This window comes from Lissotriton helveticus, chromosome 9, assembly GCF_964261635.1.
Source record: "Lissotriton helveticus chromosome 9, aLisHel1.1, whole genome shotgun sequence".
NCBI lineage: Eukaryota > Metazoa > Chordata > Amphibia > Caudata > Salamandridae > Lissotriton > Lissotriton helveticus.
The window spans coordinates 140,962,039-140,989,877 of NC_136070.1; the positions used below are offsets into that span (position 1 = coordinate 140,962,039).

The window sequence follows — 27,839 nt, forward strand, 5'->3', positions numbered from 1 at the left end:
GCATACCTGAGACCAAGTGCCTTTGGGATCCCAGTCTTGTCTATGATAATGGTGCTTCTGTGGTCTGAATTAAGGCTTTCGGTCTCTTGACGGCCCAAACAATACACAAAAGTCATAGAAAACAGATTCTTGAGACATTCTATATGACCTTGATATTCTGCAGATTACTCAAGATCAATAGTGTTGAAAATTCTGGGGCAACAGATTAAGTGACAAATGTTCTAATTGATTCCATCAGCAGTGATTACTTCGGTCTCTTGTATTTTTCTCCCTGGCTGCGCACATGCTTATGAGAAATTGCACCCATACAAATAGTGCCTACATAGGGCATTCTAGGTTTCAATTTAATATCAAACATCACAATTAATCTTTTGTTAATCAAGGTAATTAATAGGAACTTGCGAGCCCAACTACAGGTTGGAGGGATTACTAACAGTATGTGACCTCGACAAGGCAAACACTTAAACTGCATTTAACTGAAACTTCCTTTGTGTGAGTCCTTTATATCTTCGTACCTCTAACCCCAACATATTCTGTTTTTGTATGCCAGCACACACGACAGTGTTCTACATACAACACTTCTTGTCCAAGAGCCTTAAGCTTTCTGTAAATCACTCCGCAGTACTTTGTTAAATAGCATAAATAAATAAAGCTCTGTACGTAATGACCTGTGGCTTGCATAACATTTCTAGAATGAAAACAATTGTGATGTTATTCTTGGTTTAAAATTTAGCATTGTTAGGTCCCAGCTATCTCCAATCTGCAGGAATACCTGGTGCATGCAGACAGCCGGTAAGAAGTCGTTGAAAATTACAGTGAGGGAGAAGTGTCACAATCCAGTTGTTCACCTAGTCGTTAGCATTTTTAAATGATTACTAAATTAGGAGAAACATATATATGTAAAATAAATTTTATTCAAGTTTGTCAGATTCGCAATTGTGATTTTATTTTAGAACAGTGAGGTGTCCTCAGGTTCAAAATGAAAATTAAACAAGCGCACAAATGATAATTTTCTATTACAAGTGTACCATGTTCAAAGCAGCAATTTACACCTGTTAGGAGCATCTGAGAAGTCACTCCAAAACATCAGAGTAAGGTAGAAAATTATAATTTACACAAGCACTACTAAGTACTCTTCCAATGATGTTGAATACCAACACTAAAGGATATTAGCAAAACAAAATCTGTGTACAAAAGGATTCAAAAAATATAAATATCTTTACAATCTGTGAGCAATTTCTACAAACATGGTTAGTTTGAGAAGTATATGTACAAACCACTACCTCAGGCATGGTGGGGGTGTTCTAAAAAAGACATTTTAGGATTACCAGATATTGAGGTTTACACTGTTTTGCTGCATGTCTGGTAGAGACATTCCTAGAAAAAGCCACTGTGCTTTCGCAGATGGGCCCAATGCATACTTTATGATGAACTTGTGTAGTTATATGTTGCCCTACGTTTATGTACAAAAAAACAGACATTGTTTTCAGACTGTACACTGATCCAAAACGGTCCTTCATACAATCTGCCTATACTATTCTTGTCATCATAGAGACACACATGTAAACAATCAGTGGAAGCATTACATCTACAAAAAATCCATTTTGTTTGTTAAACAGCCCATTTAAAATCTGTAATCAAGTGTGTTTTTGCTTTCACTGGTTCCTTACACTCCAGTTATATATTTAAGTACTTCGATTTCATGTTTCAAGGACAAAAAATGATTGCAGAGCAATAATCATTCATTAACATGCAAGCTTCAAATGTCATTTTTACATAGTGGCTGTCAATGCCCCCTCCTAAAATTATACAGCTCTCATTACAATTGGTTGCTTTTGCAAAGTAATTCACCCCATTTAGCTGGCAATACACAACTACAGGTAATACATATTCCCGTTTCTGCCTAGACTTATGATAATAAAGTTAGTGTGATTACACTGCCTCAGCAAAATGGGCCAAGAGCGGCAAATTAACTGCTCAACAGTCTGAGGATAATTACTATTTAACCTTCTATATCACGGAATACTGACTGTTCTGGCAGCTAATTCCATGGTAACAAACCGCCCTAAATATGTACAAAATGGAACATGATTGGATTTTATTACCACAAATTTTCTCCAGAGAAACCTGCCATTCATGAGGCATGGCACTGAGCGTAGTTTTACCACATTCCTACTGCAGTCATTGGAAGCAGCCGGAGATAAGTGAGAGCCCAGAGCACATATGTGACCAATCCATATGCCCAGCATATACTTTTCAAGTACAGGAAAATGATCGCTTTCACTTGTCCGTAATAGTTGAAGGCAAGGCACTATCATTCGGTTTTGCAACCACCGACGACAGTACAGGCATAATCTTTTTAATCTGCCCCGGTTTGGCTACGGGAACTGCAGCTTTTGTCCAAAGTGGCCCTAACTTAGTTGTTACTGGAGCCAAAGGAGGCATTACCTTATTGGCCTGTCCGTCTTGATCTGCTGGCAAATTAGATACTTTTAGTCCAAGAGGTGCCAATTTTGGCATAGGCCGCCACACAGTATCTGCGCTGCCCAATTCTTGTTTAGTCTTTTTTTGCAGGATTGGCGGTGGAGATGCACTTGTAGTATCTGCTACAAAACGTGGACTGACGCTAAGATCTTTGATACTGAGTTGTGATGTTTCCTTCTTTTGAATGCCAACTAAATTTAAAGTGTCCCCTGATGAAGGATCTCCTGGCTGTTTTTCACCAGCTTGAAATTCACTTTGTTCGAGTAATTCTCGGAAGCTGCTAAACTGAACAGATGATGCATTCTCAACAGTTTCTTCTTTTTCTCCGGTTAAAGAGTCTACCAAGGATAATTTTGGACTCAATGATAAATCAGGAGTATCATTATTCAATTGTTGGTTGAGAAAGGCAATTTCATTCAGGAGCGAAGTAAGAGTTTCATCTGAATCATCGTGTTCCTCAATGGCACTCATTAGCTCAGTTGTGTGTAGGGCAACGTCTTCAGCAGATGATGCCCCATGCTTTAGCTCAACATCCATCAAGTCTTTTGCGTCTTTGCTAAGCAGTTTGAGGAATTGGCAATCTTTCATTGAGGACTGCTCATTTTCCACTTTAATTTCTTTCTCCTCTCCATGTAAGACTGCAAGACTTTTTACATCGGGTAATCTATTTCCTGGAGCTTTATTTGTACTTTCAAGATTCTCTACTTGTTTAGAAATTAGATCTCTGTCAGTTATGGCAACCTGTGCATATTGTGTCCCATAGCTAGAGCTTTCTATTTTGCAGCGCTCCAAGACACCTCTTCCTGGAAAAGGAGCTAATTTTCCAAGCATGTTTTCACCAATGTTAGCTTCATATCTTAGGGTTGTGTCGGAAGCCTTGACAACAGTGCTTGCAGAGGAAGGCGTTTTCTCGAGTCTTAACTTCAAGCCTACTGCTGGTTCATCTGCTAGAGATGTTACATTCACAATCTTCGGCATCATGAACACATCATCACTTTCTGTAACACAATAGAAACAGGCCATCAGTTACTAATCACTTCCAAGTACATACAGAATATCACCTTCAGATGTAGTTTGCATATGCCAGCCTATCAATAACTAACTGGGAGTGGTTTAGTAGGAATGACATGTCTAGTGCTTCCACTGTGAACAACATAATATAATGTAAGAGATGCGAAAAATAAGCTAATGCAAATGTCCCAAATAAATATTAATTTAGGCATAAAGTGCATTATATTATGGTCCTTGAAAGAGATATCCTTGTCATCCTTCCCGTTAGCAGCTAACACACCTTCATGTTCCCTAGAGAAACCGTAGAGCATTTGAAAGAAATTACACATTAATTATAATAATTTAGTAGCTTTCGAAACGGACAATGGATAACTATGTTATATTTTAACATGATTTTTTGTATGTAGTAATCCTTAGGTACACAAATATTTTGTAGGTCTGTAGGCAGAATGGCATACTTAACAATAATGGGTTTCCTCACCATATCACAATATTAATTCTATACATCAGCACTATAGTAAAGTTATGTAGGAAACTGACTTTTTACGTAGTGTACCAAAAAGAGACAAACTATGTAGAAAGTCCAGACAACCCTTATTGGCTCACAGGGTATAAATGAATATTCCCAAACGCTCTCTTTTTTGTAGTGTGGGCGAGCAGTTTAAGTAGTGTTAAGCATTTGTTGAACACACACAGTCAGTAAATGAGACAAAGACTCAAGAGACTCAAGACAAATTTAGAAAAAGTATTTTTTATATATATTTCAACACAAAGAACTTCGTAATTGGGTAAGTACTTTTCGAAATAGCAATTTATACAGGTAAGTAAAATTGTAGCACAACTGCATTTTTACGCTGTAATGCTTTCCTATTGAGAAAACGGCATATTCTGAGCATTGTTAGGTCCCAGCTGTCTCCAATCTGCAGAAATCACTGCTGTACTTCTTGAATACTTAAATCATGGATGAAAACTGGTAAAAGCAATATAACTAGGATGGAATAACAAAGGTAACCTTTTTACACTGTACTACCAAGATGTTGGATGTCGAAGTATTACACATCTATGCCAAAGAAACATTAGCCTAAACAGAAGGGTTACAGCACTTCAAAGTGAATTTAGAATCAATCCGCATTTGAGAGTTATGTACAGCACATTTAGCATTCAATGATGAAGAACGAGTTACATACCTTTGGTAACAATGTATCTGGTAGAGACACAGTCTAGCCGCAGATTCCTTAACTTAGAATATCCCCAGGCGTCAGACTGGATCTGGAAAACTTTCCGCGGCAGCACCTCTGCGTGCCACCGCACGGCTCCACCCTGACGTCATCCACGGACCTGATGTCAGCGGAGCCACATATGCCCCTCCCAGCACGTTGACGTCAGTTTTCGTTGGAGAAATATTTCCACGCCACAACGCGGAGCCACCACCAATAACAGAAAATACAGGAACAGTGTGCAAAAATGATGGAAAAAATAAAAAGAAATTGAATGGTGAAAAATAGCACCATAAAGGACACTGTATCTTGAAAACTAGTGAAGGGAAAGAGCAGAGCACCGCTGTCTGAAACAACCCCGCAAAAGTGAAGGTCAAACCTCCCTTGGAGGCAGATGAAGATGTGAAAAACATCATGGCAGACGAGAGAAAGTCTGCAACCATAACGTATAACTGTGAAGGACAACAAGTACGGAACACAGGAACAAGGACAATTCACCAGAAAGAGATGTTGTATCCCCCATAAGAGACCTATAGAATCTGGCTGAGCCAAAAGATTACAAACTAATGGACCGCAGGGGAGGTAAGAGACCCAAAGGGGATGGAGAAGGGGAGAGCAGGGGTGGGAAAACACGAGTAGATCCCAGGGCGTAGGGTTGGAAAGGACACAGGAGCATACCGCTCAATCACGAGAATGGGCAGAGTAGAGCAATAAAACAGAATGAAGCCGTTAAGTGAAAATTTCATACTATATTTCAAAACAACAAGGGGGCCCAAAGAAGTCGACAGGGACCTCGGGAATCAATATTTTAAACAACAGTGGTCCCTAGAACAAGGATTAATTTTAAATGAATGTAGACTCAATAGTAACTACATTTGAGGGACATGTCCAGGCGGACAGAGGTCTAGTTTTTACTTTGTCAATGATGTAAAACAGTTTTATGAGAAAACAGAGTGGGACAAAAGCCTGTGTCCTGGTAAGAAATACACAATCAGGAAGGGAGGGAACCAGCAGGGGGTTCAGGCACAACTTAACGGTTTGTTACACATAGGAAATGCACAATGACACAACAGAGCAAGAAATCGCGGGTTACACCTTTACACTTTCAATGAACTATTGTTTTAACATGTATAAGGTGCTTTTTAGGTGTTGACTGCGTTTCGATCCATCCATGAGGATATCTGGATCATTATCAGGACATGGGGTACATGCCTATAATTGTATTAGCCTATTTTTCCCAACGGTTAACAAGGTGTAGGTACGATCAGGAGCAGGAATTGTTGGGCAAATAAGCCTCGGGAAGGTGTTCAGAGTGGGTATCCAGGGCACAATGCCAATGCACAATGGCGATGGTTCAGTTAAGGTGTGTTCAAGCAGGTAGCTCGGAGACTTGGCACCACCAGCGCAATTTGCGAAGAATATGTGGCAGAAGGCCGGTGGGGCGAGCCGGCGTGGACCGCTCAATCGCGGGGTCTCTTAAACGGCAGAATGGCTGTTATAGAGAAGGCGTGTACCGCTCAATCGCGGGTTCTGCTCGACGTGAATGCAATTTCATACGACGCTCCCTCAAGGACTTAGGTTTCATCTGTTGACAGGCATCGCACTGTTTGGAGTTGTAAATTGTGCACTCCAAGGCACCACATACAGATGGCGTGCAGGTCCGTGACAAACATTTGGCGCGCACAGGTCTCACAACGCCTTAAAGCCCAAAGGCATTGCACACTGTTCTGCTACGCCAAAGGCGTCGAGTAGGCCCAAAAAACAGGCCAAGGAGCAGCTGGTTTTCCAGGAACAGCACTGGGACGCAGAAAAGAAGAAAACTGACATCAGCGCGTCGGGAGGGGCATATATGGCTTCGCTGACATCACATCCGTGGACAACGTCAGGGCAGAGCCGTGCAGCGCCTCCCCGGGCACGCAGAGGTGCTGCTAAAGAAATTTTTACGGATCCAGTCTAACGCCTGGGGATATCCGAAGTTAAGGAATATGTGGCTAGATATCTCTATCAGATTTGAAATGTGCTGCTTCTTATTAACATGGACAAAAAGATGGAGATTCTGAAGTCAACACAAAATGTCTGAAAATAATAGATCTAACTGGCTAGGATCAAGAAAACAAAAGTGATCCACTGATCTTTTTTTGTTAAAAACAAACCTATCAACTGCCGCTTTCCTGCCCTAGAGATCAAAAGAAATTAGGGGACTCCACCTAAAGCAAGTACAGAGAAGCTGTTTGTCAACTCATGTGAAACTGCACCAACAGGATAAATCTGTGAGCAGTACGAAGGAAACTGCAGAAATCAGACTGTCCTGAAAACCTTAAGATATAGAAGTGCTATGGATGATACCAAGAAATGAGGTAGGGAGTCCTACAGTCTGCAGTGAAAAGGAAAATCTGATTGGAAAACAAATCAATGCACAACTTCTTTGCGAGGCATAGAGAAGAGAATCGGTGTGTAAGACTCTCAATGTATGTGCGGGGTGGGGGTAGAGGGTTAGGTTTGGCCCCGATGTGGGTGATTCCTACTCTTGCACTAGGGAAACATCCTTTACAACGCAACTTTTACCACGCAGTGCTTTTACATCGCAACTTTTACAACGCAAACCATTACAACGCATTGCGCTTGGGGCGCTCTAGGATAGAAAATAGATTGAATTTACTATCCAACACCTTCCCTACTATCCACGGGGACTGGAGTTGGAATAGTAAATTAAACTATTCACTATCCAGCACCCCAAAGCGCTATGCGTTGTAATGGCATGCGTTGTAAAAACTGCATTGTAAAGGCATGCGTGGTAAAAGCATGCGTTGTAATGTCATACATCCCTTGCACTAGCACCTGACAGGCAGCTGATACTGAACAATACATCTAATGGCTGAAGAGGATGTGATGTAAGAGTAATAAAAAATGAATCCTGAAGTCATGAAAATAAAAGTCACAAACATCTTTAAAGAGCCAAGAGTCTGTTGAACGACTATTGATGGATGGTGAATGCAAACTTTCCTCCTGTCTAACAGGAAACAAGAGGAACTGAAGTATGTATAGATGTATCTGTCTTACTCTTTTCTAGGCTGCCTTAAAAGAACTGGCTGTACAGAGTTGACAATTAATATCTGCAGAATGCAATTAGGAGTTGATTGCGTAGCAAAGCAAAGAATATATTATCCATGGGATTGTACAATCTCTGTATAAAAGCATGTCTCTAATTTCTTTATAAATACATGGGATTTTGCAATTCTAGTATAATAAACAGTCTCTAATCTCATTATAATTGGTGATTTGTGATGCACCCAGTCGCATTTTATAAAGAAATGACATCAGAACTCAACAGCAATAAATTAAATACCTGCTGCCAGAGCTAGCAGACGATGGGTTCTTGGCATGTAGAGCTGTAGGTTCACATGGTTTGCATACTCCTGCCATCTAGTGTTGGGTCCGGATGTTTGCAAGTTGTTTTTCTTCTAAGAAGTCTTTCCAGTCACGAGGTAGATTACTCCTCCTTTCAGCGATAGTACGCATGGGCATCAGCTTCATTGTCAGATAGTTTTCCCGCAGGGGGTGAGAATCGAGTTAGTAAAGGTAGAATAGAGATGTCCATGCATATGTATGTAAGCGAAGAAAGAACGGCAACAGGTATAGGTACCCGGGAGGCAGGTGGGCGCATGTGAATCTACAGCTCTACATGCCAAGAAAAGATGCTTACTGAGCAAGTAAGAACAATTGTTACTTACCTGTAATCTGTAGTTCTCCAGTATTGGTGTCTTTCATAGATTCACATGCCTGAATCATTCCCCGTCGTCGGAGTGGGAATCCCACGGTACATAAAAAAAAGCAATAATATGCATATAATAACCAAAAAACCTTGGTAATAACCAACCAGGAAGTAAAGTAGCCCTAAGCTACAGAGGCAAAACTTCCACACTCATGACTATCCTAGTCATTTTGTATAGACCAAACTGCAGCCAATCAGGCGACAGCACCCACCAGAATGTTCTGCCCAGAGGCTCAGGCTCTCAGATTTTTACGCACAGGAGTGAAGCCAACATAATCGCCTGAGGAGCCGGTGCATGTGAATCTATGAAAGGCACCAATACTGGAGAACCACAGATTACAGGTAAGTAACTATTGTTCTTCTCCAGTATTGGGGTGTCTTTCATAGATTCACATGCCTGAATCAGAGTAGATAGCAGTACAAATCATAATGCTCATAGACGCTCCTTGTATTATAGTACATACACATACTTTGCAACGAGAATAACATGTAGAATAAGCGTCTAAAAGAGCATAGAGGAGGAGGGAAAACAAAGGCTCACCTTATTTGAAAAGATTGCGAAGAACTGCTCGTCCCACTGAAGTATCTGCATCACTTGCAGCATCCAAACAGTAATGCCTGGTGAACTTATGCCTGCTGGACCAAGATGCCGCTCTGCAGATCTGATGGAGAGGCACACCAGCGAAAAGAGCTGTGGAAGAGGAGACTGCTCTTGTAGAATGTGCCCTTGGCAAAGACTGTAGAGGTCTTCCAGCTTGTTGATGACACAGACTGATTGCTGAGGACACCCAGCGGGCTATGGTCTGCTTGGATACAGCGTATCCTTGATGTAGCCTTCCGTATGCTACAAATAATTGATCTGTCTTTCGCAATGTTGCAGTTCGTTGGAGATAGAATTTAAGACATCTCCTGGTGTCTAGGGAATGCAAAGCTTTTTCTGCCGCTGTTTGCGGATTAGGAAAAAATGTCTTTAGAATCACTGGCTCATTAAGGTGAAAGTCAGAGGGAACTTTCGGCATGTAACTTGGATTGGTACGAAGCACCACTGAATTTGAAGTGAATTGTAAAAAAGGAGACTTGATGGTGAATGCCTGAATGTCGCTGACCCTACGTGCCGTCGTCAGTGCCAGAAGTAGATAAACCTTCAATGAAAGGAAATTGAGATCCACTTTATGAATAGGTTCAAAGGGGTGACGCATGAGCTGGGCAAGCACCACATTTAAGTACCAGGATGGAGGTGGACATTGAATAGGAGGAAACATTCGGAATAGACGTTTAAAGAATTGTTGGACTATTCTAGCAGAATAAAGAGAGTTAGAGCCATCTTGACGGAATCTGAAAATGGCTGCCAAAAACACCTTCAGTGTGTAATAACATAAGCCTGATCTAGCCAAATGAAGAAAGAACGGCAAGATCTGCTCTGGTTTAGCATGAATTGGGTGTAGATTGGCAGAGTGACAACAAGTACAGAACCTTTTCCATTTAAGTTTGTATGTCTTAATAGTGGCAGGCGCTCTAGCATTGGCCAAAACCTCTTTGCAATCCTCAGGGATATCTAGATGGGCGAATTCAACGTGCTGAGGAGCCAAGCTGCTGATTTCAAGGAAGCTGGGTCCGGGTGACAAATTTGACCCCCTTGCATTGTCAGAAGATTCGGTATTGATGGTAGCTGAATGGGATTGCACTCCGAGAGGAGTAGAAGCTCGGTGAACCAATATTGGCGAGGCCACCTGGGCGCAATGAGAATGAGGCGACACGGCTGCCTCTTCATTTTCCGGATGACTCTGGGAACCAAAGGAATCGGAGGAAAGGTGTATGCATATATCTGAGACAAGTTCATCGAAAGCGCATGCCCGCATGAGTCCCTGTAGGGAATCCAGCTTGCAAAGTGTGGGCATTTTCGGTTCTGGATTGTTGCAAACAAGTCCAGGTCAGGGTGACCCCACTCTCGAAAGACTCGGTCCAGAGTCGGTTGATGGATCTCCCATTCGTGATTGGATATTGCAGATCTGCTGAGAGAATCCGCTAGCACATTGGACATCCCTGGGACGTGAATTGCTGAAAGATTTATCTTGTGATCCAGAGCCCAATCCCAAATCTCCTGGGCTTGCTGAGAAAAAAGGGCCGATATGTACCCCCTTGCTTGTTTAAGTAATGCATACTTTTTGTATTGTCTGTCCTGATTAGAACTGTGGACCCCTTTATTACTGTTCGAAAGGACTTCAAGGCTAGAAAAATAGCTCTCAGCTCTAGCAGATTTATGTGCCATTTCTTTTGCTGTGTATTCCACTCTCCGCTGACAGTCGTTCCCTGAAGGTGTGCTCCCCATCCTCCGAGGGAAGCATCCGTGGTGATGGTATAACTTGGCACGTCCGTCAGGAATGTACATCCTTCTTGTAAGTTTTTCTTTTGAATCCACCAGTGAAAGGCTTCTCTCATACGGCAAGTTATGCTGATCCTGTCATCGAACGACCCAGCAAACCTGCACCCATTGGAGGCTGAGTTCTTCTTGTAAAGGTCTCATTCGGAGACAACAGTTGGGTATCAGAGGGATGCAGGATGAGATCATCCCTAGAAAGGATTTGAACATCCGCACTGAAACGTACTCTCTTTGTTGTAAGAGGAGAACCATCCTGCAAATCTTGAGCTGCCTTTCTTTTGAGACGAAAGCCTGAGTGAGCCAAGTGTCTAGTGTGGCTCCCAGAAACGACTTTCTTTGTGACGGAGTTAGATGGGATTTTTTTTAGATTGATTGAGAGACCCAGAGATTGGAATAGAGTCAGGCATCTTTGAACATGTACTCTTGCAGCTCCTAAAGAATTGGCCTTGATAAGGCAATCGTCCAAGTATGGAAAAAATTGAATGCCTTCCAGGCGAAGATGCGCCGCTACTGGAGCTAACATTTTTATTAACACACGGGGCGCTGAACGAAGTCTAAATGGGAGAACCCTGAATTGAAAATCCCTGCCAGCCACCCTGAATCTTAAGAACTTCCTGTGCCTGGGAAGGATTGGTACATGAAAATAAGCATCCTGAAGGACGAGGGTGGCCATGTGATCCCATTTTGAAAGAAGCTGGAGGATTTCTTGAAATGTTAACATCCGGAAGGATAACTTTTTGAGGTATTTCTTGAGGGCACGCAGGTCGAGGATAGGGCGCCATTCTCCTGACTTCTTGCGTATGAGGAAGAACCTTGAATAGAACCCTCTTCCTTTTTGCAATTGAGGAACTTTTTCGATTGCTGCTTTCCGAATCATTACATTTATCTGGGAGAACAACTCCTTGAGGTGAGCTGGTGGTGGACCCTTTGGAGGAGAATTTGGAGAGGTTTTGACGAATTCTAAAGAGTGGCCCCTGGCCACTACATCCAGGACCCACCTGTCCGTAGTAAATTTGGACCAATTCGATAAGAAATGGGATATTCTCCCTCCAACTTTTGACCTTGGGATGGGCAGGGCAGAGGTGGCGGCAGGTCTTATTGCTTTCTGGAGGAATCTCATCCTCGGTAAGAAGGCTTACTTTTTTCTTGCGAGTAATTGTTACCTCGCTGTCCGTATGTTTGTTGTTTATACGGTTGATACCGCTGGTTACCTTGTGAGGACTGGAATGAGCGTTGCTGAGAGTAGCCCCCTCTACTGGAAAAAGATCCCCATCCTTTGGCACCACGAAAGGACGATTTACGAAACTGCAGGTTTCCCAGCGACCTTGCAGTTTCTGTATCCTTCTTTATGGCCTGCAGGGCCTCATCAATATGCTGGCCAAAGAGAAACTCTCCATCATAAGGCATATCAATGATTTTATCTTGGACCTTCTGGCGAAAGGATGTTGACTTCAGCCAACCCTGCCTTATCAGCACTGCTGCTCCTGCCAACTGCCGAAAGCCTGTAGATGCCACATCTACTGCTGCGTCAATCATGTCTGCAGATGTGCACTCTCCATCATGTCATATTTTCCTAGCTTCTGATTGTTCAGGCTCTGGAAGCTTTTCAATATATGGTGAGATATCCAACCACATTTGTCTATCATATCTCCCCAATATTGCTAGGGAGTTTGCAGCACGGACAGTAGTTGCAGCTATCGTTGAAACTTTTTTGCCAATGGAGTCCAGGAGTCTGCCATCCCTGTCAGGCGGAGCGGTTACTTGAGAAGATGGATTTCTAGCCCTTCTCTGGGCCGCTTGGGTGACAACTGACTCTGTCTTTGATTGTCCTATAAGGCATGCAGGTGAGGTGAGAGGGGCCTTATATTTCTTATCTACACGTGGTAAAACTGCAGGTAAAGAATGTGGAGTTGAAATGATTTTAAGTCCCTCCTTCCAGATAAAGTCTATCATTGGAATCGTCTTCACCCGTCTTTGTGGCTGATCTTTAAAATCATGTAAGAAACAGTCGTCCTGTTTCGTTTCCATAGAGATTAAGAACCTCTTTGTTGCTCTTTCCATTATGAGATGGAATCCTCCAATATCTACAGGCGGAGAGTCCGCCGTATGAGGAGCAGTAGGTGATGGGGTTTTCGTCTGCTAGTCATCCCACTCCGACAGTACAGATTTATCATCCACTTCTCCTTCTTCTCTGTCGTCATCAGTTGCTACAGCCGCCTGAGCATGGTGGGATTGTGCAGGAGAAGGTGGAACTGTGGAACGTCATTCAGGTGCTGATTTTGGAGAAGATTGCCTTGGGGGTCTCAACGTTGATGCAGGTGCTTGAGGCATGGGCGTTGAAGGGAGCGACTCTGCTGATTCAGATGGAGAAAACCGGCGATAGTAGTCACCCAACATATACTGCAAGTTGTTGAGGAGAGTTAACGGCATCTGTGCTGTAGGCACCGTGGCAGGAGCCTGACCTGTTAGCTCAGGAAACTGCTCTTCCTCATGATCTTCTTCTTCTTGAAACTTTACAAGCAGCTCAGATGGACTTCTGGCTGCACGGAACCTCTCATCCACATCAGGCTGTTCTTCATCCTCTTCTGAGTCTAAAAGTTGTTCAGGCAACTTCAATGGGGAGAGAGCCGCTAAGGAAGAGCCCCTTCTTTCCAATAAAGAAGCCGCCGTAGACGGCGAGGCAAAGGAGGCAGCAGATGGAGCAGCAGACCAAACCTGGAGTTCTCTGCATGATGAAAGAAGAGGCTTCGACGGCCGTTGACGGAGATGGTGTATGGACTGTGGCCACCGACGAAACAGTGAACTTTGTCGACGGGGCAATAATCATAGACAATGCTTTCGACGACGAGGCAATCTTCGTCGACGATGTTTTCGACGACGAGGCAGTCTTCGTCGACGACGATGGAAATCTCGTCGATGGTGAGGTCGTTGACGGCAAGGTGATCTTTGTCGACGAGGAATCCGTCGACGGGGTGACTTTGTGTTGACGGGCTAGGCGCCGTCGAGGTGTTCTTCGTCGACGATGCGCTCATCGACGGGACCTTTTTACTCTTCGTCGATGAAGGCGCGTCGACGATTGAAGGCATTATCCTCGTCGACGAGATGGGTCGTATTGAAACGGAGACCAGCGTCGGCGGGGAAGAAGCCGAAGACATTATCATTTTAGGTCTTGGTGATGAAAAGGTGACCGTCAACGTAGAGGAAGCGTCAGAGATGGTGATCGTCGACGGAGGTCGTTTTCTGAGGTCAAACTTTCTGTGACAGTCTTTTTGAAGGCAAAGACTTTCCAGACTTTCTCGGGGGCCTACTAAGTCCAGATCTTGAAGGTGGAGAAGCCTTTTTTGCGGTAGAGGAGGAAGGCAAGCTAGAATCCTTGGTGGATTGAGCTTTTCACAACACCTTAGCCCCAGGAGAAGATACCTCTTCCTCTTTCTAGAGGACATAGGTGACCCCGAAGCCACACTTCCTACCTCAGATAGGGGGTTGTCCTGTCCTTCATCTTCTGCAGCCACAGGAGAAGACGACCTTCCCTGTCTCTGAGGTTCTTTTGAGGAAAGGTTTGGCAGATCTTACAATCCTTTACCTCATGGTCTGGATACAGGCAATAAATGCATTTCTTGTTGGGATCTTCCTTAAAAAGCCTAAGCTTCCCACAAGATTCACAAAGCCTGAAGAGGGATTTAGAAGATGACATCCTTAAAGTAGGTAAAAACCAGCCAAGTTGAGAAGTACTGAGCGGAGCTCAGGGAGACTCCCTTCACACGACGTGCGGTAGAAAATCTGAGAGCCTGAGCCTCTAGGGAGAACATTCTGGTGGGGGCGGCCGCCTGATTGGCTGCAGTTTGGTCTATACAAAATGACTAGGATAGTCATGAGTTTGGAAGTTTTGCCTCTGTAGCTTAGGGCTACTTTACTTCCCGGATGGTTATTACCAAGGTTTTATTGGTCATTATATGCATGTTATTGCTTTTTCATGTACCGTAAGACTCCCACTCCGACAACGGGGAATGATTCAGGCATGTGAATCTATGAATGACACCCTAATACTGGAGAAGTTAAATTTTACTTTCGATGCATGTGAGCTGTAGATCACATGCTTTGAATAAACTATACAGTAGTATTCTCCCAAGGCGGTGACTAACCTGTAGAAATGGGATTGCCTGTGTGGTGGAGAAAAAGCAACAAAGAGCTGCTTTGTGTTACGAGAATCTTTTGTTTTTCTACATAATATAGTAGAGCTCTTCTAACATCAAGTGTGTGTAGAGCTTGTTCTGCTACAGAATAAGGTTGAGGAAGGAACACAGGTAACAACTGATTGATGTGAAAAGTAGACACCACTTTTGGAAGAAATTTGGGATTGGTTCGAAGAACCACCTTGTCTTTGTGAAGTTGAAAGAAAGGCGCTTGTATAGTTAGTGCCTGGAGTTCATCAACTCTCCTTAAGGAAATGATTGCAATAAGAAAAGCAACCTTCCATGGGAGAAATTGAAGTTGACACTGGTGCATTGGTTCAAAAGGTGGTCCCATTAGCCTTGTAAGGACTATGTTCGAGTTCCATACTGGTGCAGGTGGAGCTCTTGGTGGTATTACTCTTTTTAGCCTTTCCATACAGGCTTTAATCACTGGTACTCTGAATAGAGATGAGTGTGGTGTGTTTTGTAAATAGACAGCGACTACTGATAAATGCAAACAAATGGATGTATAAGCTAATCTAGATTGCTGTAAGTGTAATAGAGAACAGATGATGTTTTGTACTGAAGCATCAAGGAGATTGATATTGTTATTGTTACAATCTAGAACAAAACATTTCCACTTTGCTGCATAACATGCCCTAGTAGTAGGTCTAGCCTTATTTAGTATATTCATACAGTCTGGTGGTAATTGTAAATAACCAAACTCCATGACTTCAGGAGCCAAATCACCAGGTTGAGTTTCTTGGGACTTGGAAGCCTGATTTATCCATGGCTCTGAGTGAGGAGACTGGAGTTGAGATGCAGCTTTTGGTGTGGAACTACAGACAGCTCCAGGTGAACCAGGGTTTACGTTCCCATGTATGAGCTATGAGAATCAGTGTGAGGGATGTTTGCCTGAGCTTCTGAACTAGCAGCGGAATGGGTGGGAGAGGCGGAAAAGCGTAGGCTAATGTCCCTGACCAGTTCATCCATACGGCATTGCCTTTGCAGAGCGGGTGTGGTAACCTAGAAGTGAAGCTTGGGCATTTTGCGTCTTGAGCTGTGGCGAACAGGTCTATGTGAGGAAATCCCCATTCCTGAAAGTAGGGATGAAGAATTTTGGGATGAAGGTCCCACTTGTGGATTTTGCGGTCTCTGTCTGCTGAGGTCTGCAAATTGATTGTTTATTGTTTATTACTGGGAGGTGTTCTGCTAGGAGATACATTTTGTGATATCTGGCCCATTTCCAAATAGCTTGTGGTAGTGGTGACAGTTGGAAAGAGTGCCCCCCCCCCCGTTTTTATATGTAGTACATAGCTGTCATGTTGTCTGTGCGGACTAAGACAGTTTTGCCTACAAGGTGAGTTTGAAAGGCTTTGAGCACTGGAAACACTGCTAGTAGCTCTAGGTGATTGATATGTAGGCTCCTGTAATTTAGAGTCCACAATCCTTGGATTGTATGATTATGAAAGTTGAGCGCCCCAACCAGTGAGCGATGCGTCTGCTGTTAGCACTGTCTGTGGAGCAGGGTCAAGAAAGGGCCGCCCTTTGGATATATTTTGTGGGTTCCACCACTGCAGAGAGCGATGAGTGCGGCCATCCACCAACACTAGATCGGTCAAATGACCCTGCGACTGGTTCCACTGACTTGCTAAGAATTCTTGAAGGGGACGCATGGGAAGTCTTGCGTGGGGAACAATTATACTGCAAGACGCCATCATGCCTAGCAGCTTCATGAAGATTCTTGCTGGGAATGATTGGTTGGGCTGAAATTGCATGAGAAGGGACTGAATACTGTGATTTATGGCTGTATAAGGAGAGGCTAGAGCTTTGTGATTGTCCACCATGGTTCCCAGATGCGTTTGTGTGATGGAAGGCTGTAGATGAGACTTCAACAAATTCACAGTAAACCCTAGTTGGTGAAGTAAGTGAATAGTAGCTTGAGTGTGTTGGAGACACATTTGGAAATACTGGCTTTGGTGAGCCATTCGTCCAGGTATGGGAAGACATGGATTTGTTGTCTCTGTAGATGTGCTGCGACTACTGCCAGACATTTGGTAAATGCCCTGAGAGCAGTGGTGACTCCAAACGGTAGTACTTTGAATTAGTAATGATGACCAGCTATGATGAATCTGAGGTATTTGCGATGAGCAGAATGAATTGCAATGTGGAAATATGTATCTTTCAAGTCTAGAGTAGACATAAAATCGCCTTGCTATCGCAGCAGGAGCACTTGTTGAAGTCTTATCATGTGGAAATGTTCTGACAGTATATAGAGGGTTAGTACTCTGAGATCTAGAATCGGTCTCAAGGGGCCACCCTTTTTGGGGATGAGAAAGTACAGGGAGTACATGTCTGTCCCTTGTTGTTGTAACAGCACAGGTTCTATGGCTCCTTTGGAGAGGAGGGATTGGACTTCTTGCTGAAGTAGATGTAAATGTTCTGGTGACATTTTGTGAGAACGTGGTGGTATGTTTGGAAGATTGCTGGTAAGCTCCATGCAATAACCATGTTAGATAATTCCGAACACCCATTTGTCTGTGATGATAGTTTGCCAAATGGGGAGGAATTGTAAAAGACATCCCCCGACAGCTGTTAAATGATCGGGGGCAAGTGTAGGCAAGTCATTGCTTGTTGGGGGAGGGGGAATTATGCGGTGCCTTGCCTCGACCTTTGTTGTTGTTACCTCTATACCCTCCTCTAAAGAAACCCTTTGTAGAGGAAGATTGACTGTTGCCTTTGTAAGAGGTGGCAGTATTGTCTGAGGACATGATTTTTGACCCTCCACGGTAGAAGGATTGCCCAAAGGAGCCCCGATTAGAGGGAGACTGCAGAGCTCCCATGGACTTGGCTACCTTTGTGTCTTTTTTCATTTTTTCTAAAGACCTATCTTCTTCGGGCCCGGAGAAATGTTTCTTTGCAAAACGAGTATTTAAAATAGACTGTTGTACTTCTGGTTTGAAACCAGAAATCCTCAACCATGCATGTCTTCTTAGTAACACACTAGTGTTGATCTCTCTAGCGGCGGTGTCTGCAGCATTTAAAGCTCATCTTATTGAGAAATTGGATATGAGCTTCCGCTCCTGGACTAAATCCTGGGCTTTTGATTTGTGCTCATCTGGGAGGTGTTGTAGCAACTGCTCCATTTCGTTCCAGTGTGCCCTATCATATCTGGCTAGAAGGGCCTGGGTGCTGGCAATGCGCCAATGATTTGCTGCTGGGGGGGGTACTCGTTTACCAGTGGCGTCTAATAGTTTTGACTCCTTGTCTGGAGGAGGAGCATCACCTGTAGTCTGTGAATTGGCCCGTTTACGGGCATTAGAGACCACCAAAGAGTCTAGAGGTAACTGTCCTTGAATAGAGACTAGATCTGAGGGAGCAAATTTCTATTTTTTATTAATCCTGGGGGTGAGAATGCAAACCCGCACTCGATCTTTTAAGATGTTGTTGGCATGTCTCATCATGCCTTTGAGCACAGGATAAATAAATAGAGTCTGGCTAGCCCTTCGTGTGTTACTGAGTGTTTCAAATAAGAAATCTTCTTCTAGAGATTCCTTGTGCAATTGTACCCCATGATATTCTGCAGCTCTAGCGAGTAATTCTAGATATTCTACATTGTCATCAGGAGGAGAAGGCTTTGCAGGGTAAAGATCTGGGTCGGTATTCGTAGGTGAATTTGTGCGTTAATCCTTCCAGGGTCTATTGGTAAAATATAGCCTCCCCCACTCCCAATCAACATCATTGTCAGGTGGTTAAGAGTTAGTTGGTGTAATCAGTAAACGACGCAATGGTGGAGAGGTTGTTGTAGGGGAACGTGGTAAAGAGGAGGAGGGGAAGGGTAAGTACCCACATTCTTTCTCTTGAAAGGAATAAAGAAAACTGCGTCCTCTGACTTAGGTTTGCGTTACAGAGGTGCTTAGTAAGAACATGTCCTGTATCTGGATTTATATAAAGTTCCTTTTATTTTGGGTCCGATTTAGGTGTTGGGGCGTCAAAAATCGTATCCTGCAGCTTCGGAGGAACAGTTTTAGGTGTCGGCGCTGTGGATTTCGGTGCCAGGGTATAATCACTTTTTGGAGCCAAAGGTGGCTTTGTTTTTAGTGTCAATGATTTCAGCTCCGAAAACGGTTTTCGGCTTAGAGTCTGGAGGTTTCAGCTCGGAGCCAGATTTCGGCCGACTTGATCCCAAGCAGGAAGGCTAAGAGAGCTGTTTCGGTGCTAAGCCAGAGGGCGGGGCATCGGAAACATCTTGTTGGTACTGACTGTGGCCCGAAGGCGGGGGTGGGACCGAAGCCGTTTATTTCGGCTCAGTTTGAGTTTCGGTTAGGGGGCTTTCGGTACTCAAGGTCCGTTGATCTTGTGGCAAGTCTTCTTCCAACTCTGAATCTGATTCTGGAATGGAGACAAGTTACTCTTGTTCTTCCTCAGCCCCTTGTGCGTCAAATTCCTGCTCGGATCCTTCGCCGAAGCTGGCCAGTGTGTATTTGACGTTTTGACTCTGCATCTCGCTGCGTCGAGCCCGACAATCACAAAACGTTTTCTTCGCTCGGAACGATTTACATACGTCGCAGTCATGTTCGTTGTGTTTCGGAGACAGGCACAAGTTGCACACTTTGTGCAAGTTGGTGAGCGTATACTTGGTGCAAGTTGGTGAGCGTATACTTGGTGCTGCACCGAGGGCAGAATTTGAATGAAGTCCATTCTATCGACTGCGAAGTGGACAGACACGGTTATGCCGCACGGTTTTTCCAAGATCTTCGATCGAAATAGAGACATTCCTCGACTGATGCGCTACACAGAGAAATGGGATACACGTTTTAAACAATACTGTCGCAGGTAGAGTGGATTGCGCACCGAGGGGAACCCGAAGAACGGCTTTGAACCAGAGTGCAGCAATACACGTCCGAACGCGATGGCAGAAAAAAACAATGTAACACTGGAGTTGATGCTCGTGCGCACTATCACCGAAAGCAGGAGTCGCCTACCTTGTGAATGGAAAGACTTCTTCGAAGAAAAACAACTTGCTAACATCCAGACCCAACACTAGATATCAGGAGTATGCAAAGCATGTGATCTACAGCTCACATGCCTTGATCAGGCAGGTTTCTTCTACTGTTTTCTGAGCTGTACATTGACAGGAGAAATTCATGGCAACATGTTCCTTTTTTGTGACCTTGGGTAATTTTAGAAAAGTTAAAATCTTTCAGCCTTTTTCTACTATGCCTTAACATTTTTTAAAAAAACAAGAAACAAATTTGCTTCTAATCTTTTTACAACAAATATCTTACAACGTTTTTGATTTGTTTAATGTTGGACTTGAAATTCCAATTTTATTCTTCATATTTGCAAATATACCCTCTTTCATATGAAAACCTATGCACCAAGTATTTAAGTGGTTAGTGGGAAAGGTGATGATATGACTAAGTATAATACGGTGACCCACTGCTGAAGTTAAGGATATTGAAAATCACAGTGGAGTTCTGTAACCTTATAAAGGAATTTGGCCCAGAACGGACTTGCAATATCCTTATAATGTACAGCAGGGTGTACTTTATTCCAATAGGAGACTTGTGATGCACTCAGTCACCTATTATAAACAAATGATGTCAGAACTGAACTGTAATGACCTTTTACAGTTGAGTTCTGATGGCACAATGCCTGCTGCCAGAGCCAACAACTGAGAGGAAAGATACGTCAGGTCACTGAGGATAATTAAAGCAGCTGTTTAAGGAACAAAACCAAATGTTGCTTTTCTTTCTTACGATTTCTTTTTTATCTGTAAAGTGACAAGCAGAAAGGAGATATGTATGGTAACATGCTTATTTTCTGCACTCTTTAGTCATAGTCATAGGCTCTTGTATAGCGCACGATTCACCAAAAAGGTCTCAAGGCGCTTGGCACGGAAGAGACGACAACCACAAATGAGAGGGGGGTGACAGGAAATTAATTGGGAAAAAAGCCACGTACAATAGGTACAATAGAAAAGTTTAAATCTTACTGCATGTTCCTATTGGATTTTTTAACAAACAAAAAACAATACAGACTTGTATCAAACCGATTCTTATATCTTTTTGCAACAAATATGTAACAGTTTTTTGGATGTGTTTAATATTGCACTAGAAGGAAAATGCTACTTACCAGTATGCATCTGTTCTAGGCATGTAGAGCTGCAGAGTCTCACACTGTGCATTAGATCTCCACCTGGTGTTGGGCTCGGATGATTGCATGTTGTTGTCGTCTTGGAAGAAGTCTTTGTAGTCCAAGATAGGTGACTCCTCCCTTGGACGATAGTGCGCATGGGCATCGGCTCCATCCTTAGATTGTTTTTTGCCATGATGGGAAATGATGGAGTTAGTAGAAATAAAGAAGGGATGTCCATGCGTGTATATCTAATTAAGGTAAGATAGAACTGGAACAGATACAGGTCCCGGGGAGGCGGGTGAGCGTGTGAGAATCTGCAGCTCTACATGCCAAGAACAGATGCATACTGGTAAGTAGCATTTTCCGTTTGAGGCACATGAGCTGCAGATCTCACACTGTGCATCGATTGTACAGCAGTGTGTCCCCTAGCGGTGGTCACCTGTATCTGTTGCAGTAGTTTGAAAGAGTTTTGAGGACAGCTTGGCCTACCGCAGCTTGCTGCTTGGATTGCACATCAACACAATAGTGTTTAGTGAAGGTGTGTGTTGTAGACCATGTTTCTGCCTTACAGATGTCTTCTAGGGGAATGTTCCCTAAGAAAGCCATGGAGGGTACTAGTTTGCGTGTGGAGTGCGCTCTAGGAGGAACTGTTAATGTACGTTTTGCTTTGTGATAGATTATTTGTATACATTTTACAATCCACCTTGCAATTCCAGCTTTAGAGATGGGGTTGCCTTTATGTGTTGGAGAGAAAGCTAAAAACAGTTGCTTTGTTTTACGAAAGGATTTGGTCCTATCAATGTAATAGAGAAGAGCTCTTTTTACATCTAGTGTGTGTAGAGCTCTTTCTGCTACAGAGTCTGGGTTTTGAAAAAACACTGGCAACTCTACTGATTGATTTAGATGAAAAGGAGTAATTACTTTAGGAAGGAATTTGGGATTAGTCCGTAGAACCACCTTGTTACGGTGTAATTGTAAAAATGGTTCTTGTATAGTTAAAGCTGGAATCTCACTAACTCTCCTAAGAGAGGTAATAGAAATAAGGAAAGTGTTTTACATGTAAGGAATTGCAGCTCACACTTATGTAAAGGTTCAAAGGGGGCCCCATGAGCCTGGTAAGAACAATGTTTAGGTTCCACCCCGGAGAGGGTGGTAACCTAGGAGGAATGATACGTTTTAATCCTTCCATAAAAGCTTTGATTGCAGGTACTCTAAATAACGACATAGGTTGTCTATTTTGTAAATTTGCTGCAATGGCTGCAAGATGTAAATGTATAGATGAATATGCTAGATTACATCTTTGTAGATGGAGAAGGTAGCAGATGATATTTTGCATGGCAGCATCTAGAGGATCAATTTGATTATTAGTGCAGTAAATGACAAATCTTTTCCAGTTTGCAGCATAGCAAGCTCTAGTAGTAGGCCTTCTGGCTTCTTTAATGATATTCATACAGTCTGGTGGCAGGTTAAGGTAACCAAACTATAAGACTTCAGGAGCCAGATCGCCAGATTCAGTTGACTTGGACCTGAATGTCTGATGTCTCCAAGGTTCTGCGTTAGCATGGATGGTGTCAGACACAGTCTATGGTGTGGAACTAGAGAGAGTTCTAGCAGAGTGGTGAACCACGGTTGGCGTGCCCATGTGGAAGCTAACAGGATCATTTTGAGAGACTGTTGTCTCAGCTTGTGTACTACTAGTGGTATTAGTGAGATTGGAGGTAAAGCGTACGCAAATCTGCCTGACCAGTTCATCCATATAGCATTGCCCTTGGACAGCGGGTGTGGAAACCTGGCGGCGAATTTTGGGCATTTTGCGTTTGTGTGTGGCAAACAGATCTATGTCTGGATGACCCCACTTGTGAAAGAATGGTAGAAGAACTTGCAGATGTAGTTCCCATTCGTGAATCTGTTGTGTCTGTCGACTTAACAGATCTGCTATCTGATTGTGAATTCCCGGAAGGTGTTCTGCAAGCAGATATATCTTTTGTGGAATGGCCCATCTCCAAATGTTCTGTGTGAGCTGGGACAGGTGCAGGGAATGTGTGCCTCCTTTTTGAAAGTAGTACATGGCTGTCATGCTGTGCGTCCGGATCAAGACAGCTTTGTTCTGCACATGTACTTGGAAGGATTTCAGTGCTAGGAATATTGCTAGCAGCTCTTGGTGACAGATGTGAAGCACCTGTTGTTGAGCGGTCCATCTTCCCTGAGTTGTATGGTGGAGCAGATGGGCTCCCCATCCTGTGAGGGATGCGTCTGTTGTCAGTACTATCTGTGGAACAGGTTCGAGGAACGGCTGCCCACTGGACAAGTTTTTGGTGTTCCACCACTGCAGAGAGCGATGTGTGCGGCTGTCCACCAACACCTGTACGTTGTCCTTGAGCCGGATTCCCATGATGTGCTAGACATTCCTGCAATGGGCGCATTTGCAGTCTTGCATATGGTACAATACAAATGCAAGATGCCATCATGCCTATTAGTTGCATGAACACTCTGGCTGGGAGAGAGTGTTGGTTTTGAAACTTCGTGACTAAGGTTTGAATGCTCTGTATCCTGGCTGGACTGGGATAAGCTAGAGCTGTATCGGAGTTTATCGTAGCCCCTAGGTATTGATGTACATGAGAGGGCTGGATATGTGACTTGGTGTAGTTGATTGTAAACCCCAAGTCGTGCAGTGTTTGAATTTTTGAGATGTGTGTTGGACACACTGACTGATTGACTTGGCTTTTATGAGCCAATCGTCTAAGTATGGGAAGACGTGGATATGTTGTCTTCTGAGATGTGCTGCTACTACTGCTAGGCACTCTGTAAACACTCGTGGTGCAGTTGTGACCCCGAATGGAAGGACTTTGAACTGATAGTATTTTCCTTCTAGTACAAATCTGAGATACTTTCTGTGAGAAGGATGCACAGGAATATGGAAGTAGGCGTCCTTGAGGTCTAGTGTGGTCAGGAAATCGCCTTGTTGCTACAATGGGAGCACTTGTTGTAAAGCGATCATGCGGAAATGATCTGAGTGTATATACAGATTGAGAGGCCTTAGGTCTAGAATTGGTCTTAGTGTCCCGTCCTTTTTGGGTATCATGAAATAGAGCGAGTAAACCCCTGTTCCTTGATGTTGCAACGGAACTAACTATTGCATCTTTTTGCAGCAATGAGAGAACCTCTTGTCGGAGCTGTGTTAGATGTTGTGTGGACATTGGACGCTGTCTGGGTGTTATATGTGGAGGGGTAGCTGGAAGCTCTAGGCAGTAACCATACTGGATAATTTGTCTTACCCACTTGTCTGTTGTGATGAAATTCCAGACAGGTAGGAACTGTGTTAGTCTCCCCCTACAGGAGTGGAATGCTGTTGGGGGAGCTGAAGAAGTCACTGTTTAGTGGTGGAGGAGGTTCGATTATTGTTATTACCTCAACCTCTTCCCTTGTTGTTGTTGCCTTTGTAGCCTCCTCTAAAGTATCCTTTATTGGAGGATGTTTGTGTATTGTTTTTAAAGGAAGCTGAATTGTCTGCTCCAGCTTGTTTGGAGACTCCTCTATAAAAGGAGCGACGAAAGGAACCTCGTGGTTGTGGGGACTGTAAGGCTCCCATAAATTTGGTAGTGTCTGTATCTTTTTTCATCTTCTCAAGTGCTGTGTCTACCTCGGTACCAAAAAGCTGCTGTCGGTTAAATGGTAGATTTAAGATAGTAGTTTGCACCTCTTGTTTAAATCCTGAGATGCGTAGCCATGCGTGGCGTCTAGGGAGGACACTAGTGTTTATTGCCCTAGATGCGGTGTCTGCTGCATCTAGCGCACACTTGATTGAAGCATTGGAAATTAGCTTACCCTCTTGTATAAGGTCATTTGCTGGTGCTTTGTATTGGTCAGGTAGATTCTGTAGTAATGTTTCTAGCTGATCATAATGATCCCTGTCGTATCTTGCAAGAAGGGCTTGTGTATTAGCTATGCGCCATGTGTTGCTGGCTTGGGCAGCTATTCTCTTGCCTGAAGCGTCTATCATCTTTGACTCTTTGTCAAGAGGTGCGGTTTCCCCTGAGGTTTGGGAGTTTGCTCGTTGTCTAGCATTGGAAACGACTAGGGAATCAAAAGGTAGTTGTCCCTTGATATACGCAGGGTCAGTAGGAGCAGGTCTATATTTCTTTTCTATTCTGGGGTTTATGATCCTAGCACGTACAGGATCCTTAAACACGTCTGGTGCGTGTTTAATGACACCTTTAATCATAGGTAATATTTGAACTGACCTTTGTGATTGTTCAAAAGTGTCTAATAAAAAAATCTTCTGCCTGAATGCATTGTGACTTTATGATAGATGGCAGCTCTATTGATTAAGTGTCTAAACCCAATGTTATCTTCTGGTGGAGATGGTTAGGATGGATATGTATGTGGATCAGGAATATCTGGTGCATCTGGTTGGATTGGGTACCCCAGTCTGGTTGGTCTGGGTAGTCCCCTCCTCCTATAAGATCATTATCATAATTATGAGGTGGTGTATGTTGTGGTGAAAAATGAGGGGGTGAATTTTGAGGTGAAGGAAGAGGATATGAAGGAGAGGGAGATATAGGAGAAGAAGGGTGTATAGGTGAAGTAGAAGAGTCCTTCTTCTTTACAGGCACTTGAGGTATAGGTGCTGTATCTAACTTCCTCTTCCTGTGTGGCAAAGCAGAGACATGTCCAGTTTATGGGTCAATATATATCTATTTCTGTGAAGGATCAGGTTGAAAAAGCTGTTCATCAGAAACGGGTTTCGGCGACTATTTTTCGATTCCGATCGTGGGTGGTGCTTCACTTCGTTCTTAGCCTTAGGAGTTGTGTTAAAGTCCTTTGGCGTAGGTTTTGGCTCAGACGATTTAGGCTTTGGAGCCGCAGCTGGTTTTGTCGGCTTGGAAGCGTCGGAAACAGGCTTTATTATTTTCAGAGCCGTTTTTTCTTTCGGAGACGACGGTTTCGGAGTGGATTTCGGAACCGGGACTTCTTTCGGTTTCGGTGCCAAGGGAGCTGGTGGTATCGGCACATGCGGTTTGCTCGGTCCCGAGCTACCGGAAGGCTTTAGAGTTTTCTTCAGAGTCTAGCTCGAAGGCGGGGCTTCTGAAGTAGTTTTTCGGTCGCAACTGGGCCCAGGAGGTGGAGTGTTGACCTTTGCCTTCGATTTGGGTGTTGGGGATGGGCCAGGGGCTGTAGTACTCACGCACTGACCCGAAGGTATGGAGTCATCGGAGTCGTCTGCCTCAGACACGATTTGGCTGATCTTCGGAATTTTCCTCCGGGACTTCAGGACCCTCGTCGAAGATGTCTACCTGTTTTGGGGCTGATCTCTGCATGATGTGTCGACGGCCCCTCCGATCTCGAATAGTCTTCTTGGATTGAAAAGATGCACAGGCGGTATAGCTGGACTCGTCGTGTTCCGGTGATAGGCACAGGTTACATACGCTGTGATGATCACTGCACGGGAACTTTGCTCCACACTGGGGGCATTTTTTGAACGGCGTCCTTTCCATGAGCTGTAGGCCTCACCGTGTGGATAGGCCCCACGGCCCGCGTCGACGATTGGAGTCGAGGTAACGAGGTAGAGTCGATGATTATTGATGTCGCAAGTTGTTAGGTATAGTTGAAGTAAGTTTTTCACGCGAACCGGAGCGGAAAAGTTACATCCGAACCCAAAACAATCTAAGGATGGAGTCGATGCCCATGCGCACTATCGTCCAAGGGAGGAGTCACCTATCTTGTGACTACAAAGACTTCTTCCAAGACAACAACATGCAATCATCCGAGCCCACCACCAGGTGGCGATCTAACTTATAGTGTGAGATCTGCAGCTCATATGCCTCGAACATTTTAGTTTTATTCTACATGTATGCAAACATCCTCTCTCTTTCATATGAAAGAGCTAGAAAGTTGAAGGTGTGGCCATGTATTAAAAGGAAAAGTATACTACTTCACTACTAATCCTTTATGGATTCCAGAGTAGCGTGCTACTCGCCGAAAAAGCGCTTCAACGCTTCGTCAGGGGTAGTAAGCGCAATATAAATGCAATTATAATATAATACAATACTCTCTGCCGCACATGAGAACGATACTGCAAGCCACCTCAGAGTTCCATCACCTTATACAGGAACTTGGTCTTTGGCCTTGTTCCTCTTTATGGTAATGTAACTCCTTGTGACTTGCAATATCCTAATAATGTAAGGCAGGGAGTACTTTATCTCATACATTAAATATAAATGAACTACATCATATCGACAAAATGGACACATTAAGGAAGAAAAAAATAAAACATACCAGTTGGGAGTTGGGCAGTTCTTGACATGGTTGGAGCAATATTAGAATTGGTAGTACTTGACAGTGTAATTGGATTGGTGATGATACCCTTCAACTGAATAGGCACTGAAGATCCTGGAAGCTGGATCACCATGGACGTCATACCTTCACAAAAAAAGATAACAGATTCCTAAACATTGAGAATAAATGGAAAAAATAAAGTAGACGGGGCCAGAAGTACGACCATTTCCTTTTGCCGTCTGTAATTTGCAAATGTTAGCGATTACAATTTGAGAGTTGCAAAAGGAAATGTACTAATGTGTCTCAGACACATTTGCAGCCCATTGGGAATGGTCAATACCACAGGTATGGTGGCCTGCTGGGGACAGCAGACCCCCTATGACTGC

At 43.7% G+C, this 27,839-nt stretch overlaps 1 protein-coding gene across 2 annotated transcripts in view; it reads right to left on the minus strand.

Annotated features, from left to right (window-relative positions):
• Positions 1-894: 894 nt before the first annotated feature.
• MGA (MAX dimerization protein MGA) overlaps positions 895-27,839 on the minus strand; it is a 949,809-nt gene continuing 922,864 nt past the window's right edge. For both annotated transcript variants that reach the window (XM_078659651.1, XM_078659650.1), the window contains exons 23-24: positions 27,454-27,597; positions 895-3,482 (exon numbers count right to left, since the gene is read on the minus strand). In XM_078659651.1, coding sequence (XP_078515777.1) covers positions 2,281-3,482; positions 27,454-27,597 — 1,346 coding nt within the window. In that variant the 3' untranslated portion in view covers positions 895-2,280. The remainder of the gene's footprint in view (positions 3,483-27,453; positions 27,598-27,839) is intronic.